General features: G+C 36.5%; 1 protein-coding gene across 1 annotated transcript; it reads left to right on the top strand.

The window, feature by feature from the left end:
* The first annotated feature begins 12,195 nt into the window (after positions 1-12,195).
* LOC131613327 (uncharacterized) lies at positions 12,196-13,692 on the top strand. The gene has a single exon (XM_058885006.1). It carries the CDS (start codon positions 12,196-12,198, stop codon positions 13,690-13,692), a length of 1,497 nt encoding a protein of 498 aa, XP_058740989.1.
* Positions 13,693-17,199: the final 3,507 nt, after the last annotated feature.

The raw sequence follows: 17,199 nt of genomic DNA on the forward strand, positions 1-17,199 counted from the left end.
TTTTGAAGGAAATTCAATTATCTTTCAAATGCAATTGATCCCATGGTCATTGCATTCACCATTTGAAAAATATGACCAAATACATTACAGGTCATTTTCAAAGTCAACAAAAAGACACTTTTTTCAAAAGGACACACAAGGAGCATCAAAAATCATTTTGACATGAGACCAAAGACATTGGTTAGAGGACTCTTTGAGGTTTCCAAAAAGTGCAAGATCTCCTTCATATGACAAAAATTGAGGGATTTACACCTTGTTGAAGTTGGCTAAATTTTGGGAAAATGCATGAAACCAACATTGCTCAAAAATGCATTTTTTCCAAATGGGGCCAAGTTTTCATGGTTCAAACATGTTTGCCATGTTATTATGGGCCTCCCACGACCAAGACCAAGCCCATAACATTTTTCTCCATTTTTTGATTTAATTTTATCATTTAAGATTAAATTAAAAAGGAAAAAAAAAGGAAGGATAAAGCATTGCTTATTTTCTAAGCTAAAGTCTCCACATGGGACTTAATTATTCAGCAAGGAAGGAAGCAAAGGAAGCCTAGAGCAAAAGTGTGGAAGATTCAAGCAATGGTTGCTTAGATTTTAAGTTTGAAAGTCAAGATTCCAACAAAGACAATCAAGGCTTATTAGCTTAGTTTCTAAGCACTTCAAGGCTTATAAATAGGCTAGAATATTTCAGCAACAAGGGAGAGAAAAGAGAGAACGAAAATATAGCCCAAGCATAGCATAGAAACCTCAAAATTCTCACAAAAATCTCCAAACTTTGTAATTTTCATTTTCATATTTCCAATCAATATCAATACAAAACAATCATTCAAATCATCCTTTGAGGTCACATAGAGTAAGATTGATGCACTAAACAAGTCCCATAATGCTTTAAATACGTGTATCATCATCTTCATGTTCATAACTTTATAACTTTCGTTTTCCAAATTTTCACGTGTAATAACTTAATCTAACTTTTGATTTGAGTTCCTGACATCATTTAGAGTGGATCCAATGTATCTCATGCAAGGAATCTCGCCTCTAACACCTTCCACCATTGTTGGTTGTTTAAACTTGAGATGCTTCGAGTTGCATCTTCCAGGAACTTTTAACAAAAACTAATGCCACTAATGAACTCAGAGGGTCTTAATTAGGCTATCTGGGTTGTTTGCATCCATTTATTTTCGTGTTTATGCAGGTTTAATGAAGGAGGAAATCTGGAATCAAAAGCGTTGCCAAAACCTTGAAAAAACCGTTGCCATAGCTGTGAAGAAGATGATGAACAGTGATTGAGACCTGTTGACCTCCACGCGTGCATCCCTGGTTGGCTGGTCAATCTTCAGCAATCTCTCCCTTGTTTCTATTCGTCCACGCATACATGGTGGGACCAGACTGACTTATTGAAAGTCTTTATGATCCCACGTGACGGGTCAATGCGAGCGCACCATGTCCTCTTTGATCTGAGCCCTTGGATCTTCTCAACTTTCCATCCAACGCACCTGACAAGTGTTCCACATCATACTCCCTCATAATCAACTACATCTGATTAGTATCCTTTTATTTTTTATTTCTATTTTAATTTCTTTGCAAAATTAATTAAAAATAGTTAAAAAAATCCAAAAAAATACACAAAAAATATTTTTAAGCTTCTAAAATAATATATTATTTTCTGAAATAAAAATATTTTATTTTTCTTCATAATTTCAATATTTTGCATAATTAATTAGTATATATTTATATATTTGCTTTTTAATTATTTCAACCAATCAAAAAATCATAAAAAAATTGTTCTTTATATAAAATATTGTTTATATATTATAGACTAATTTTGTACATATTTTGAATAATTTTCTCTTTAAGTTTTAATTATTTGTATAATTATTTGTATAATTATGTATTAATTAGCTTAATCAATTTCAAATCAATTTCAAAAATTCAAAAAAAATTAGTTTTGTTTTAAAATTAATTGACAAATATTTTGTACATATTTTAAACTTAATTTCTAGGTTTAAATCTATTTTCATCTTTTTTTCTTCATTTTAATTTAATTAATCATGCATTAATTATAATTAAAATCAATCATAAAAAAAAATCCAAAAACATGCCTTTTATTTTTCTTGCAATTTAAATTCCTAGATAAATGTATAGGATGTCAAAATCATGTAAATAGGCTAGTTTACATTTCCTGCACAATCGATGTAATAGCGTAGATTTACTTTCCGCACTTTACATTTCCGCATTTTAATTTCCAGCAAATATAAACTGCGTGTATGTCAAAGATAAAATTGAACCGTTAGATCACTAACTTCAAAGATAAAATATCTGAATACAAACACAATCACACTTGCACCTCTTAAGGTAATCCCTTCTCATTCTTTTCAAAATCAAAGTCAAAATTCCACTGTTTCGAGTACAAAATCGAACCTTTTGTTTGTATCCGGTGAAAGGATAGATTTTTAAAGGAAATAAGGATAAAGACCTTACAACTCAGGGTAGACCTCCTAGTTTGCTTGCTCAAATCAAAACAAACAAAATTCTCATACACTGTTGTTTTTCAAAACAAAACTTTCCAAAAAGACAATATTTTGTATACATCCAAACACGGATCATTACAAAATTAACGTTCTTTTCAAAACATCTTTCGAAAGATAAACAAACATTTTGTATACATCCACACAAGGATCATTACAAAATTCAATTTACAAAGGTATTTGAAACCACATATGAGCATTCTAAAGCAATTGAAAAGTAATCGAAAAACAAGTGAGCTAAGCAAACTTAAGAGCCCATGGATAACCATGGATACAAAGGGTGCTAACACCTTCCCTTTGTATAACCTACCCCCTTACCCAGAATTTCTTAAAGGTCTTTTTTCTGTTTCTTTTATAAACCTTTCCTTAATTGGATAAAATAAAAGGTCGGTGGCGACTCTGTGAATTTTCAAAAATGCGAAAGCATAAGCGATAAAAAAGAGTCAGTTCACGTATCTCTCCCGCTCAGAGGTATGGCCCGGAAAAAACGGAGGTCCACAGTATCCAATTCTCAAATATCCAAATCGTGTTTGGTAACACTTCAATCACTTCTTCTTCGGCACAACAACGATTCCACAAGAACACAAACACATTACTATTCTTACCAGATTCACAATAATCTACAACCCAATGCAGCATCCTGGCTCATCGCACTTATTCCAACAGTCTATCAATCCAAACATCAAGATAACTCCACTTCACAGTTTTCTGACATATTGTCCTTCACTTCTTACATGTTGTATAACAACAGTGTGAAGGTGTTTTGCATGTTGGCTTCATTATTGGTAAAACATACCTGGTTGATTGTGTATATGCAGGTTGCATATATGTGTGGAGCTAATACAGGTTTTGTAGTGAATGTCATGATCGATGTCATGATATCCATGTGTGACAGCAGGAGCTGTTAGTTTTTATTAATTGTGTTTCCTGATTTATCACTTTTATTTGTTTAGGAAATTTTTTATTGAGTGTTGCATATTTCGTTCAGAAGATTCTACTGACACCATATTGTGTAACAGACAGTTGGCGCGTGAATTAGGTTAACTTTGTTAACCCTAATGTATTTCTAAAAAAGCCCAAGGCCCAAGACTGCATATAAAAAGAACTGCAATCCTAATTTGGAACGCAGACAAAAGATTGTGTATTGTGAAGAACGACTGTTCTGTAACTGTCTCTTGTGATCCACGCTATTATCTTTTATGATTGCGTTGGAATTAGTTTGTGTTTTTGTTGTGTCACTCTAAGCTTTTAAGCATGAGTGTGTGTCTCTTGATTGAAGCTTTTAAGCAGATCAAAGTGTGTTTTTGAAGTGTGTCTTCTATTTGTAATTGTTTACTGTGTATGTGTAATCACTGGTGTGATTGAGGGGGAGTGGAATGGAGATATTCCATATCTAGGTAGAACCTAGGTAGAAGGGTCATTGGGTAGTGATTAAGTGATAAGTTGTAAATGGGGGAGTTTAGCTTTGAATTGATACTACTGATAGTGGACTTCATCCCTGGCTTGGTAGCCCCCAGAGTAAGTTGTTTGAACCGAACTGGGTAAACAATTATGTGTGTTCTTTACTGTTTTATGCTGTTTGTTATTATTGTCGGTGCTGCGTAATTGTGGATGTCATAACATCCAGTTTGACATCGAGCGTTTGTTACTAGAATTTTCAATTGGCATCATTGCAGGCACCCTACCTGTTTACATCTGGGTGAGATCTAGGGATAACAAAATTCTGGTACTATGGAGAAGGAACTGTTAGTGTTTGGAAACAGACCACCTATCCTGGATGGATCTAACTATGACTACTGGAAACCTCGTATGGTAGCATTCATTAAGGTAGTGACAGCAAGGCCTGGAGAGCTCTTGAAAGTGGATGGAAACATCCTGAGAAAATTCTGGAAGATGGAACCACTGTTCTAATTCCTGAAACTCAATGGAGCAAATCTGAAGAAGAGTTAGCGTTGGGCAATTCCAAGGCCCTAAGTTCAATATTCAATGGTATCGACAAGAACATCTCCAGACTTGTGCAACACTGTAAGCTAGCCAAAGAAGCTTGGGATATTCTCAAAACAGCACATTAAGGCACATCCAAGGTAAAGATGTTGAGACTTCAAATACTTACCACTAAGTTTGAAAATCTCAAGATGAAAGAGGATGAAACCATTTATGAGTTCTACATGAATGTCCGTGAGATCTCAAATAACTCTACAGCCTTAGGTGAGAAAATGACTGAAGAGAAACTGGTAAGGAAGATCCTCAGATCACTGCCTAAGCGATTTGATATGAAGGTAACTGCCATAGAGGAAGCTCAAGACATCAGCAACATGAAGCAGGATGAACTTCTTGGTTCTCTCCAAACCTTTGAGTCAAGCATCTGCGAGCCTGTTGAAAAGAAGAACAAAAGCATTGCGTTTGTCACCAACACAGGTGATGATTCAAAAGAAAACAATGGTGTAAGTGATGAGAATTTATCAGACGCCATAGCCATGCTTGGAAAGAAATTCAACATACTTATTAAAAGGGTTGATCAGAAGTCCAGAGCTAATGTCAAGAACACTTCCTATGACATCAGTCAGACATATGACTCAAGAAAAAGGTTCAAAGCTGAGGAGAAGCCCTATCTAGGAAAAGGGGTTCAATGTCATGGATGTGAAGGATTCGAACACATTAGAGCTGAATGTCCTACCTACCATAAGGAGCAAAAGAAAGGACTGACTGTTACTTGGTCTGACGAAGACTCAGATTCAGAAAAGGAAACTGCAAAGCATGTCACAGTTTCAACAAGAATCTATGAATCTGATGATGATTCCAGTGATGATGAGCTAACCTTTGATGAACTAGCTGCCTCATATAAGAAGTTGTGTAGGGAGAATGCTGAAGTCTGCAAACAAGTGGAGAAGCAAGAGGTGATCATAAGAGATCTAGAATTTGAAAAGATTAAACATCTTGCAACCATAGTGTCATACCATAATTTTGACCCCCCCTGAGATGTCATACTTTCAGGCATTTCATCAGAATCAAAACAGATACTCAGAACAATCATTTGTTCATCTGGTGCTTAATCGAGGATGTTTAGAAACAAAAGAGCTCAGGCAAAGGATCAATCAATAAAAGGATTAGTCTCTAATACAATCATAGGACTCAAAAAGCTTCATTCTATTCACCTATGATTGATTAGACACCCAATCATCTGGGCCCAAGTTTGCTTAGTTCACTAATCTAGGGTTTTGAGTCCATTAGGGATTGTAATCAGGGATCACATTTGGGAAACCCTAAAAAGCTCCAGGACATCTATCAATTGGTTCAAATATCTTCAATTGGTTCATATAACATTACCCATTGGACATTACACTTCAATTCAAGATCTACAGTCATCAATTACATCTGGTCGACAATTAGGGTTTTTAACCTAATTCACCTAGACAGTTGAATTTTAATCAGGATAGGGATCCAAAACTAAAAACATGGTTCAAGAACTTCCATTACCTCAATATAATCCATTCACATCACTCATTTGAGGAAGAGAACTTGATTCATCACAAAAGTCCAAGATTTCCCTTCATCAGGAAAAAGTCAACTGTACAAGATTATCTTTGACTTTTAGGATTTTTGGCCAAACCATGACTTTTTAAGATCAATATCATCAATATGTGATTATTAGAGTCATTTGGCAAAAGAAATTCAAGAAAATTCATCATGGATCAAAAAGTCAGGAATTAGGGTTTTTAAGGGCATTATGGGAACTCAAAATTTCACCTACACAACTCAAAAAACTTCCAACATGAAAGTTGTAGATCTTGCAAAATAAAACAACATCTTACATAGCAAATTTTTTCAAAAGATCAATCATTTGAGAGATTTAGGTTTTGGAAGTTATAGGCCTTAAAAACTGAAATTTTTCTAAGTGTTTTTGACCTAGTTTTCTTCCAACTTTAGGCTCATTTTTCACAATTTTCCCAAATGATTCTGAAGAAACCCCAAACTAATGAATTTAAGTAGATGTTTAGGGCTTTCTAAATTGTGCTCAACCTCCTCCAAATTCATTTTGAGCTAGGAGTTATGCTTGTTCAAAGTTGGCCTCACGGAGTAAAATTATAGGTCATGTACAATTTGAAACTTTGCAATTTTGTGCAAATGGCTTCACTAAATGATGTTACACGACCCATAATACATCCGCAAGTATACCATACATCCATTTTCATCATTGCATAAGGATTGAAGAATATTCCCAAAAACAAAGGCATGTGATTATGTAATGATTACATTTGGGAATTTATGGCAAATGGATGAATCACCAAAGGAATCTCTTCCCAACCAATTAGAGCTCACTTATGCATCAGAATTGTCCCCTAAGATCAAGCAAAACCGATGGCTAGGGAGTGGTATCAAAGAGCTCATCATTGCACTTGGAATATTCTTTGAATTCCTTCATGACCAAGAAACCAAACTCACTTCACTAAGCAAGCTTACTATCTCCAATTGCTCTGAACATTTTGCCTATAAATACAAGTGCATACCTCAGTATTAATCACACCAAAGTAACTCAATTCCTTGCTTTCTCCTTCTCTCTCTCTCTCATGCTTATGGTTTTTCAAAGTTCTTTGGCAAGAAGAATCGATTCCTTCAAACCAGAGCTCTTCTTTGAGAATTAAGCATTCTAACATCTCAAAGAGGTTCATTAGAGGTGATCATCCAAGCACCTGGATCACTTCTGTCAGTGGAGGAACACCATAGCCACTTTCATTTTGAAGCTCGAGCAGTTGGAGGTCTGTAGCATAATTCAAAGGGTGTCAAGCAAGTCTAAGCATCCAAACATGTTCCTTAGGATGCATTGAAGCTATTCAGATGGTCGCAGCCTATCTGTAAGTGCAGAATCACTACTTTCCATTCTCACTTGAAGCTCAAATAGAAGGGGTCGGGTAGAACAATACTGAAGCATTCAAGGTGCAATAAGTATTCAGTTAGCATCACTGAGTTCCAAGGAAGCTTTTAGGATCATTCATACAAGCCCAGGTGCTCCCCATCATCCTCACGACCTTCAATTTCAGAGGTAAGTTTTTGAACTCCACCTCTTTAATTCACGTACCTATTTTGATAAAGCTCGATACCAGTTCATTCAGTGTCATTAGAGGATCAAAAGCCCTCTACTCTCATGCATTTATTCATCAGCATCATCATTTAATTTGATTTTTTAATTTTAGGGTTCTTCATGTATTTTGTTTAATTCGGTAGATATAATTAATATAAATTTATGTTAGTCATATATCTGGAATCGTGAGTGAATTTAGAGCAAGTTTGCTCTTTACATCTTTGCAAATGGTTGAGAATTGAGAGAGTTCAGAAATTCAAAATGAGAGAGCTTGAGGTTGAAGACGATGATGGTGATGGCGCCATTTTTCAAAATTCCCAGGTCTAATTTTATTATATTTTGAATGGTTTGTGTTTAACCTACGAGTTCATCATAGTGTCCCAATGGTTACAGCGCGTGTACAAAAGCTTTGCCTTGCCTTAAGTCTGGGGTTTGATCCACCCCTCAGACCTTTTGTTTTGATCATTTTATTTTTCAACTCATTTATGAACTAGTTATAAAATATATTGAGTTGAAGGGGTTTGTTTAACAAGCCACGCGCGTGGCCCAGATGGTAAGTGTTTTGAGTGGTGACCTAGAGGGCGTGGGTTCAAGCCCTTTGGGAGACAAAACCATATTTTTTATCACTTTTCCCATTCAATTCCTTCATAACTTTAACCATTTGATTTATACTTCAAATTAAATCATTTTCTCTTCATTTTTCATACACTTGTCAATTAACATATCTATTTTATGAATAATAAAAAAAATCACAAAAATATTATTTATTTCTTGCATTTTTATTAGGTTTAAAATGATGTATTTTAAGTATTTCCTTAATACTTCAAATATATGCTTTCCTTTGTTTTTTTTACATAATTATTGTATGAATAATTTTGTGATAAAACCCTAAGCTATTTAGGTCTTAATTAGGTTTAGATTTCACCTTTACTTTAATTAAGTTTGTTTTTTTTTTACTTTTAAAAACTATTTTCAATCTCCGATCACACGGACGATCCAGGTCTTTATACAACAACACCTTTTTCTTTTCATAGTTTGTTTTCAAAACTGTATTTACAAAATCTTCTTTCTGTTTTCAAAACATTCTTCTGGTATTTAAAGGGAATTATTCCCGGTGAAACTCTTCAGATACCTATGTGACCTATGTCCATCTTCACTTCTTCTGTTTTCAGAAACCTTTAACTGTTTATCATAAATATTCAAATGTTACAAAAATTGCTGGTAAGGCTTTGTACATACATCTTCAAAGGCCTCCATTCCATCCAGGTTAAGCTTTATAGCTTTCAATTTACAGTCTTTATTAAAATTAGTGTCAGATATAAATTGTTTATATACTATTTATATATTAGAACTACGTCTGAGTGTGAACCTTAGGACATTTAATATATATATATATATATATTATAGGAATATGGCCTAGGATTGAGAATGTCTTCCCGGTGAAGGCTCTTTCCTAATTAGAGATCTTTTAGTTCAAACCCTCAAGATGAATTATTCCCGGTGAAGCATCTTGAAAAAAGCCTTAGAACCCAAACTAGGACACATCCACCCAAGAGGAATTATTCCCGGTGAAACCTCTTACCCATTTGCTTAAAGCCAAAATAAGTTCAAAACTACATAGCTTCCTCTTGTGCTATAACAAGGACCCTCAATTAGCCTCCTCTTGGGCTTTGTACAAGGACCCACAGGCTTCTTAAAAGCATTTCCAGCTTCCTCTTGAGCTTGTATACAAGGACCCATCAGGTTTCTTATAAACATAGGAACAGGTCTTTAGTCACCTTTTAGCCTACCCTGATGAGTTTCTTCTACTTTTCAAACCAGACTTTAAACAAGCTAAGATTGTCTCAATCTCATATTGAGCACACCTTTTGGAATGAGAGACATGGACAGTCTCTGTCACCCTTATCTTCATTAATCTTCCTTAGTAGAGTCTAGGATCCATATTTGTTTATCTTTGGTCAAAGGCAGCCTCAACCTTGGGCTTCATAAAAGGCATGAAATAATGACTTCCTCAGTTAAGAGTCAGCCACAATTCTGGGCTTTGTACAGAACACCAAATAAAATCCATCAAATAAATGCTCTCCAGCTAGAGTCAGCCTCAATTCTGGGCTTTGTACACAACACAAAGACTCCTTAGTTTAAGTCAATCCCTAGTAGAGTTATCTCCCAGAGTCAATAAAATAATAAATCAATCAAAAGCCTCAAGCTTGGGCCTCAAGCAAGCCAGCTAAAAATCAAATCTTTTATACAGTAGATAGACATAACTTATCTCTATAGAGAGATATTTCTCCTATCTCACCACATTCAAACAAACAAACATCTCAATTTCAATTTCAATTTCAAACATTCTCCCATTTAGGATTTTGAAAGGCATGCTCTGAGGCAAACAAACCCAGACTTGTACACTTTCCCTAATTTGGATGAGAATCCTTCTTTCATTCAAGAGGCATGTTGGCTGTCATACTTGATCAACCAAGTAGGCTCCCTCTCTTAATGAAATGAATTCAGCTTTTTCTGTCACTTTAAAATGTTTGTGGTGGAATAGTAGAAATACCTCTCTGTAAAGATAATTTCATGTCTCTTTATTGTAAACTGAGATTTAATTCATGCTTCAACCTTGAGCTTCAAGCAAGGCACCAAAAATAATTAATTTCCCTAATTAGTTCTCCAAACTACAAAAAGCTCTGACTTCCATTAGGGATATGTAGGCATGAGGTTCACAAGGAATCTCAACGAGCTAATAAAATACCAAAAATAGTCAGTCAGTCTGTCTTTTTAATTCAATTCAATTCCTTCTCCTAACACAAAGGAGAAACTTTCCCAATAATTAGCAACAAACACAATCATATTGACACAGAGAAGGTTCCCGTAGAGTACTACGGAAATGTAGGGTGCTTAAACTCTTCCCTATGTATAACCGACCCCCCGGACTCCAGAATTTATAGTCTAGGTGAATCCCCACACTTAGCAAACTCCTAGGGTTTATTTGAGATCGTTTTCCCCTCTCCTACTCGTAGGATAATTAAAAAGTTCGTGTGATATCGTAGGAAGAACTGAAACAAAATTCATCCCGCCCCGGGCGCATTCACCTTCCAAATTCCGCGTGAAGGGTCTAGCGTGCCCTCCTCCCAAGTGAAACAGGGAGGTAAAGAAAATGACACCACACATAGACTCCCCCAGTAGTGAAGTAAGCATGTTGAACCACAAACTTGATCAAATGACCAAGTCATTCAAAATGCTGAACAATGGATCTGATACTCTAGAAGAAATTCTAGAATCTGGACAAAGATTAGAAGATATGTCTAGAGTGGGACTCGTGGATAAAGAGGAATTAATCTCTGGACTCAGGAGGATAGAATCCAAGAAGTGTGTGACTAATCAGATGTCAATCCAAATGTCACAACATCAAGGAAACATAAGAAAGAGGCACTCAAAGAAAAGGTTCTAGAAGTCGAGGTGTCATCACTGTGGAAGATTTGGTCACATAAAACCATTCTGTTTCAGACTATTTGGATATCCAGACCAAACTCAACAAGTCAAATTTGATCATGATACTTACAACAGAAAGCAACGATGGGCAGATAAGAATGTTGATCTGGTAGCACACACTTCTCTAAGAAGGCCAACAAAAGAAGATTGGTACCTTGACAGTGGTTGTTCAAATCATATGACCGGGAGGAAGAGCTCTCTCGTAGATCTCAAACTAGAAGGAAACAACTATGTAACCCTGGGTGATGGATAAATAAGAGAATTCAAAGGTGTTGGAAAGACAGAAGGGGTGGGTATTCCCAATCTAAACAATGTTCTACTTGTACAAGGACTGAGTGCAAATCTTATAAACATAAGTCAGTTGTGTGATGAAGGATTTAATGCTAGGTTCACCAAAAATGAGTGCATCATCACTAATGAAGCAAATGAGGAAGTCATGAAGGGATTTAGATCTAAGGATAATTGCTATCTATGGAAGCCTGACACACCTGTCCACCCCTCTGACTACTCCATGATCAAAAACGAATTAAAAACTCATCGACACGAATCTGATGAATCTGATGAGTCTGATGACTCTAATGAAGATTCCTATGATGGAGAATTCACCAAAATTGAACTTTCTACTGGCTTTTCTAAGACATTTGTAATGAATGAGAAACTGTGTGCAAAAGTAAGAGAATACAGAAGTATCAATAGATTTCTGCTAGAAGAAAGAGTAAGCCTTGTGATGGACATTACAGATCGGGAAAGAAAACTGGAAAATTCAAATGTGAGCAATGATCCTAAAGGACTGTCTGAAAGCAATGTCACATAGAATGTTGCAACAACATATAAAGACAATGTGACAGAAAAGGGTATGTTGGGTATCTGCTACCTAAACTTATTATAGCAATTAACCAACGTGAGGGAATACTATTTGGGCTTTGTCAAAATCCATGTTTTGAAATTTCCCTCACTTAGTGTACATATAAAGCCCCCTCTATCCCCTAATATTCTAAAAACGGAAAAACTTCCTAGTAGTTCTGCTAGCTATTCTCTGAGATTGATTTACTTCTATTGCTCTCACAAGTGTGAAACAAGTTCTAGTTCTCTAAGGTTCAGAATGTCTCAGCAATCAAATGATGAATCTCTCGTTTCAGACTCAGCAGCACCGGAGGAGTCCTCTAACCCTAATAGGGTCCTTAAGGTTGTCCCTTTAAGGACGATTAGCAATGACGAACTAAAGGCCACAAAGCCTAAAACGACTCATGCAAAACGATCCAAGTATGTCGATAGCGCAATTACCAGGATTGTTAATCATATTTTGAAGGAGAATCATCACGTGCCTGGAATATCTATTCCTCTTCAAACCATAATGGCTGATCCCCTTAATAACACCAGTAAGGCTGAGGCTGTTCACACCGTTGATAGTGACCTAGAAATCAACAAGGATGAACAAGGGGTTACTAAGAATACCAGTGTCACCGAGAATGTCAATGACATTGATAATAATGAGCAACCTAAGGCCAATACTGAAACTGATACTAATGTGGTAGACTTAGATGAGTACTCTGACGACGAATTACTTACCTCCTTGAATTCGAGTGTAGCCAACAGGCTAATGACAAGAAGAAAAGGCAAAGCTGTTGTTCAAGGATCACCAAAAGGGAGCACTCAAGTGAACAACTCTACCAAAGACATTGTCAGGAAGAAGAGTAATTCTACAGGTCCTGTCAAGAGCAAAGCTGTTACCAAGGGTAAAAGGTTTGGTCCTCCAAAATCCTGGAGCAGGGTCATTCCAAAGAAAAGAAAAGAGCGGGAAATTATTGAACGTGAATCTGATGTTGAAGTAAATGTCCCTAACATTCCATCAAGGAAGAAGCCTACAACCAGTAAGCTTGCTGCTAACATCCCTGAAGTTCCCATTGATAATGTGTCTTTTCACTATGCCTCTAGTGTCAGCAGCTGGAAATATGTTCTCCAAAAGGGATTTGCTGTTGAAAGAGAATTGGCTCCAAATGCTCTTGAAAACAAGGAGGTCTTAGAGCTGGTTCAAGAAGCTGGACTGCTAAAAACTGTGTGCAATCTTCCTAAATGTTATGAGAAACTGGTCAAAGAATTTGTGGTAAACCTATCTGAAGATTGTGACAATAGCAAAAATGCAGACTACAGAAAGGTGTTTGTAAGAGGTAAGTGTGTATCCTTCTCTCCTTCTGTGATTAATAAATTCTTGGGAAAAACAGATGAAGCTCAAATTGAGCTGGAAGTAACAGACAACCAAGTCTGTCAAGTGATCATAGCCAAGCAGGTAAAAAGCTGGCCCATGAAAGAGAAGCTAACTGCAAGTAAGCTTAGCATCAAGTATGCAATGCTTCATAAAATAGGAGCAGCTAATTGGGTTCCAACAAATCACAAGTCCACTATCTCAACTGTGCTTGGTAGATTTCTGTACGTTATAGGAAAAAAGGTAAAGTTTGATTATGGAGCATATATTTTCGACCAAACCATGAAACATGTTGGAAGCTTCAGTATTAAGGGTCCAATTTCCTTTCCATCCCTCTTGAGTGGTGTAATTCAGGATCAATATCCAAACACTCTCAATGAACATGACATCAGCTGAAACTTCCAAGTCTAGAGCATCAGTCGGTAAAGCAGAAGTCATAACAATACTAAAAGAGACTTGCAAAGAAGTGGAAGCTAGAAAAATGTCTCTTGAACAAATGATACGTACTCTGGAAATGGATGAGAATGAGGAGTTTGCAGATACATAAGAGATGGAAGATAAAGATGATCAAGTATTGGAGGAAGACAGTGGTAGTCCTGCTGATGACTCTGAGAAAGAAAGTTCTTCAGACACCTCAGATGGATCTGACTCTGAGCAGTAATTGCAACTAGATTCTAGTGTGTTTATTTTTTTTATTTTGTTTGATTTGTTCTTTTGCATTTAGTACTGTCTGTTTTATTTTTTTCGGTCTGTTTATTTTTGGACTTATTTAAACTCGTTGAGCGAGGAGTTTTCTTTTGGCTTTGGCAACATTTGTGGCCAAATAGGGGGAGAAGTATTATATGTCACCCTAGAACAACAAGAATGGTGGTTGTGTGTGATCAACAATTCTATTTGCTTATCTTTGTGTTGATCTGTTTGTGCTTGTGCTACTCTTGGGGCTGTCTGTCTGTTTTTGTCTAAGCATTGTGTGCATACTGGTGATGTATGTTGTTTGTTTGTATTAGCTTGTGTTTTGTGTTTTGGTTATCCGCTGCAAGTTTCTCTCTGGTATGGTGTGACAGGATGTTTTAGCCAAAAATTTGCCAAAGGGGGAGATTGAAGGTGTTTTGCATGTTTGCTGCATTATTGGTAAAACATACCTGGTTTATTGTGTATATGCAGGTTGCATATATGTGTGGATCTAATACAGGTTTTGTAGTGAATGTCATGATTGATGTCATGACATCCATGTGTGACAACAGGAGCTGTTAGTTTTTATTAATTGTGTTTCCTGATTTATCACTTTTATTTGTTTAGGAAACTTTTTATTGAGTGCTGCATATTTCGTTCAGAAGATTCTACTGACAGCACAATGTGTAACAGACAGTTGGCGTGTGAATTAGGTTAACTTTGTTAACCCTAATGTATTTCTTAAAAAGCCCAAGGCCCAAGACTGCATATAAAAATAACTGCAATCCTAATTTGGAACGCAGACAGAAGATTGTGTATTGTGAAGAACGGTTGTTCTGTAACCGTCTCTTGTGATCCACGCTATTATCTTTGATGATTGCGTTGGAATTAGTTTGTGTTTTTGTTGTGTCATTCTAAGCTTTTAAGCACGAGGGTGTGTCTCTTGATTGAAGCTTTTAAGCAGATCAGGGTGTGTTTTTGAAGTGTGTCTTCTATCTATAATTGTTTATTGTATATGTGTAATCACTGCTGTGATTGAGGGGGAGTGGAATGGAGATATTCCATTTCTAGGTAGAACCTAGGTAGAAGGGTCATTGGGTAGTGATTAAGTGATAAGTTCTAAACGGGGGAGTTTAGCTTTGAATTGATACTACTGATAGTGGACTTCATCCCTGGCTTGGTAGCCCCCAGAGTAGGTTGTTTGAACCGAATTGAGTAAACAATTCTGTGTGTTCTTTACTGTTTTATGTTGTTTGTTATTATTGTCTGTGTTGCATAATTGTGGATGTCATAACATCCAGTTTGACATTGAGCGTTTGTTACTAGAATTTTCACAGTGCAACGCAATGCTTCTGCTGCGCAACTCTGATAATTCTTCTTTAAGTCACTGCCTTGTTAAAACTCCGTCAACTGTATGGTTCACAAATTTTCAATCCAACGCAGACTTTCCTTAATACTCATTTTCACATCATTGTTTCACTGTTACTTCCAAATCTTTACCTTGCGACATTCGCTTGTACAATACTCACTACTCCGAATTGTTCATTTCGTCAAACTCTTACTCAACCACTCCTCTTATCAAGTTATACAAACTGGTGAGCGACTACCTTCGTGACGTAACATCAATACTCTTTCTCTACTATTAAGATAGCAAGACAGATCTATAACATTCAGTATGATTGTCATCTACCATTAACAATGGATTGAGGGTGATCAGTTCCCCAATTTGTCAATTAGTATTCTACAACCATAGTGGAGTATAAACCGTCGTTACTTCGTAATAGCGTCATCTCCGAATTTTCACTCAAATCCATTAACACATCATAATCCAATGATTCACCTTGGGTTTTTCACAACTCCCGCAACCTCCTACTCATTCGATCTTGACGATAAGACACCGATGTTCAAACAGATTACAAAATCCACCTCGTAGTCACTTAGCATCACACAATCGTCAAACATCTCTTCATGTCCAGAATTACTTCTATACTCGTACTTCACAATTCGTCTCGTCTCAACAAAGATCCTACTCGCGTCAAATTGGTGATAAAAATTATCTACAATTTTTCTTTTATATCCTCCGCCACCTCGGTATCTCGAATGCGACTTCAATCGCCCCAAAGTATGAGCCTCTTGCACTACTGCTTCACTCTTCCTCAAAAGTCATCGGCGCTCAAATCATCCCTAATACCGAACATCTCGCGATTTCGTCTTAATCATCAACAACAAGCTTTGCTCAAACTCGCTTCGGACATTGGCGGTAATAACCGTCATTATAACAAAATTTGTCTCGTCATTGTTTTGATGCTTCCATCGGAGTTCAAATCAGACATCTGAAACTCAAGCTACGCGCATCTTCGAGTTCCAACATAAAGTCTATCGCAAAATCATTACTCAATCACTTTTCAAACATCGGTATCTCACACAAAGGTTACTCGCACCGACAACTTCACAATCCTCAGTCGTGTTGAACATCGTAACTCTCTAACTTCTGCTTCCCAAAATCATTCTTAACTTAACGTCGCCTTCGAATCCGGGTAACATCCAAAACTCTCAACAATAATTGCATCGTCGCTTATCGACAACATACAAGACTCTCTTACAACAAAAACCTCTTTGAGAAGCAAGGCTTCTCCCCCACTTATCATCAAACTACTTCCTGCAACGAAACAAATAAGTACCAACAGTGCTTCACACACATGTCGCGTACTAAAGGATAAAACACCGACAGCATTCAACTGTCGTACAAACTCAACAGACTCGACAACTTGGCCGGACAGACCGACCTGCTCTGATACCACTAATGTAACATCCCATTTCTATCCGGCAATTATAATGCGGAAAATATCAGAGTATTTAAAAAATTTTGGACAGACAAATGAGGCGTCACATATTCATTTAACAATAAATCACATCATTGCATTTAGCGGATACATAGAACTTTCTTTAATCAATCAACAAATACTCAGCATATAATACTTTTCAAAACAGAATAACTTCTTTCATTAGAACATGGCGGAATCATAGTTCTCAGTCTTTAAATTAATAACATATTATTCAGCTAAGATAAAACAATAAGCAATAACATCATAACATCATAAATCGTTCCCCCGAGTGCTATATATCAGAGCGACAACCGACTCGATTAACGGCAACTAAATATTCATACTTGAACACCTGCACGTTACCAGTATAAAGGCAACGGCGAAACAAGAGAAAAGGGTGAGATAT

This window comes from Vicia villosa, linkage group LG6 (genome assembly GCF_029867415.1).
Source record: "Vicia villosa cultivar HV-30 ecotype Madison, WI linkage group LG6, Vvil1.0, whole genome shotgun sequence".
Classification (NCBI taxonomy): Eukaryota; Viridiplantae; Streptophyta; class Magnoliopsida; order Fabales; family Fabaceae; genus Vicia; species Vicia villosa.

What these genes read in the sequence shown, in the direction of transcription:
- LOC131613327 (XM_058885006.1), top strand. Translation starts at nt 12,196, where the DNA reads ATGTCTCAGCAATCAAATGATGAATCTCTCGTTTCAGACTCAGCAGCA.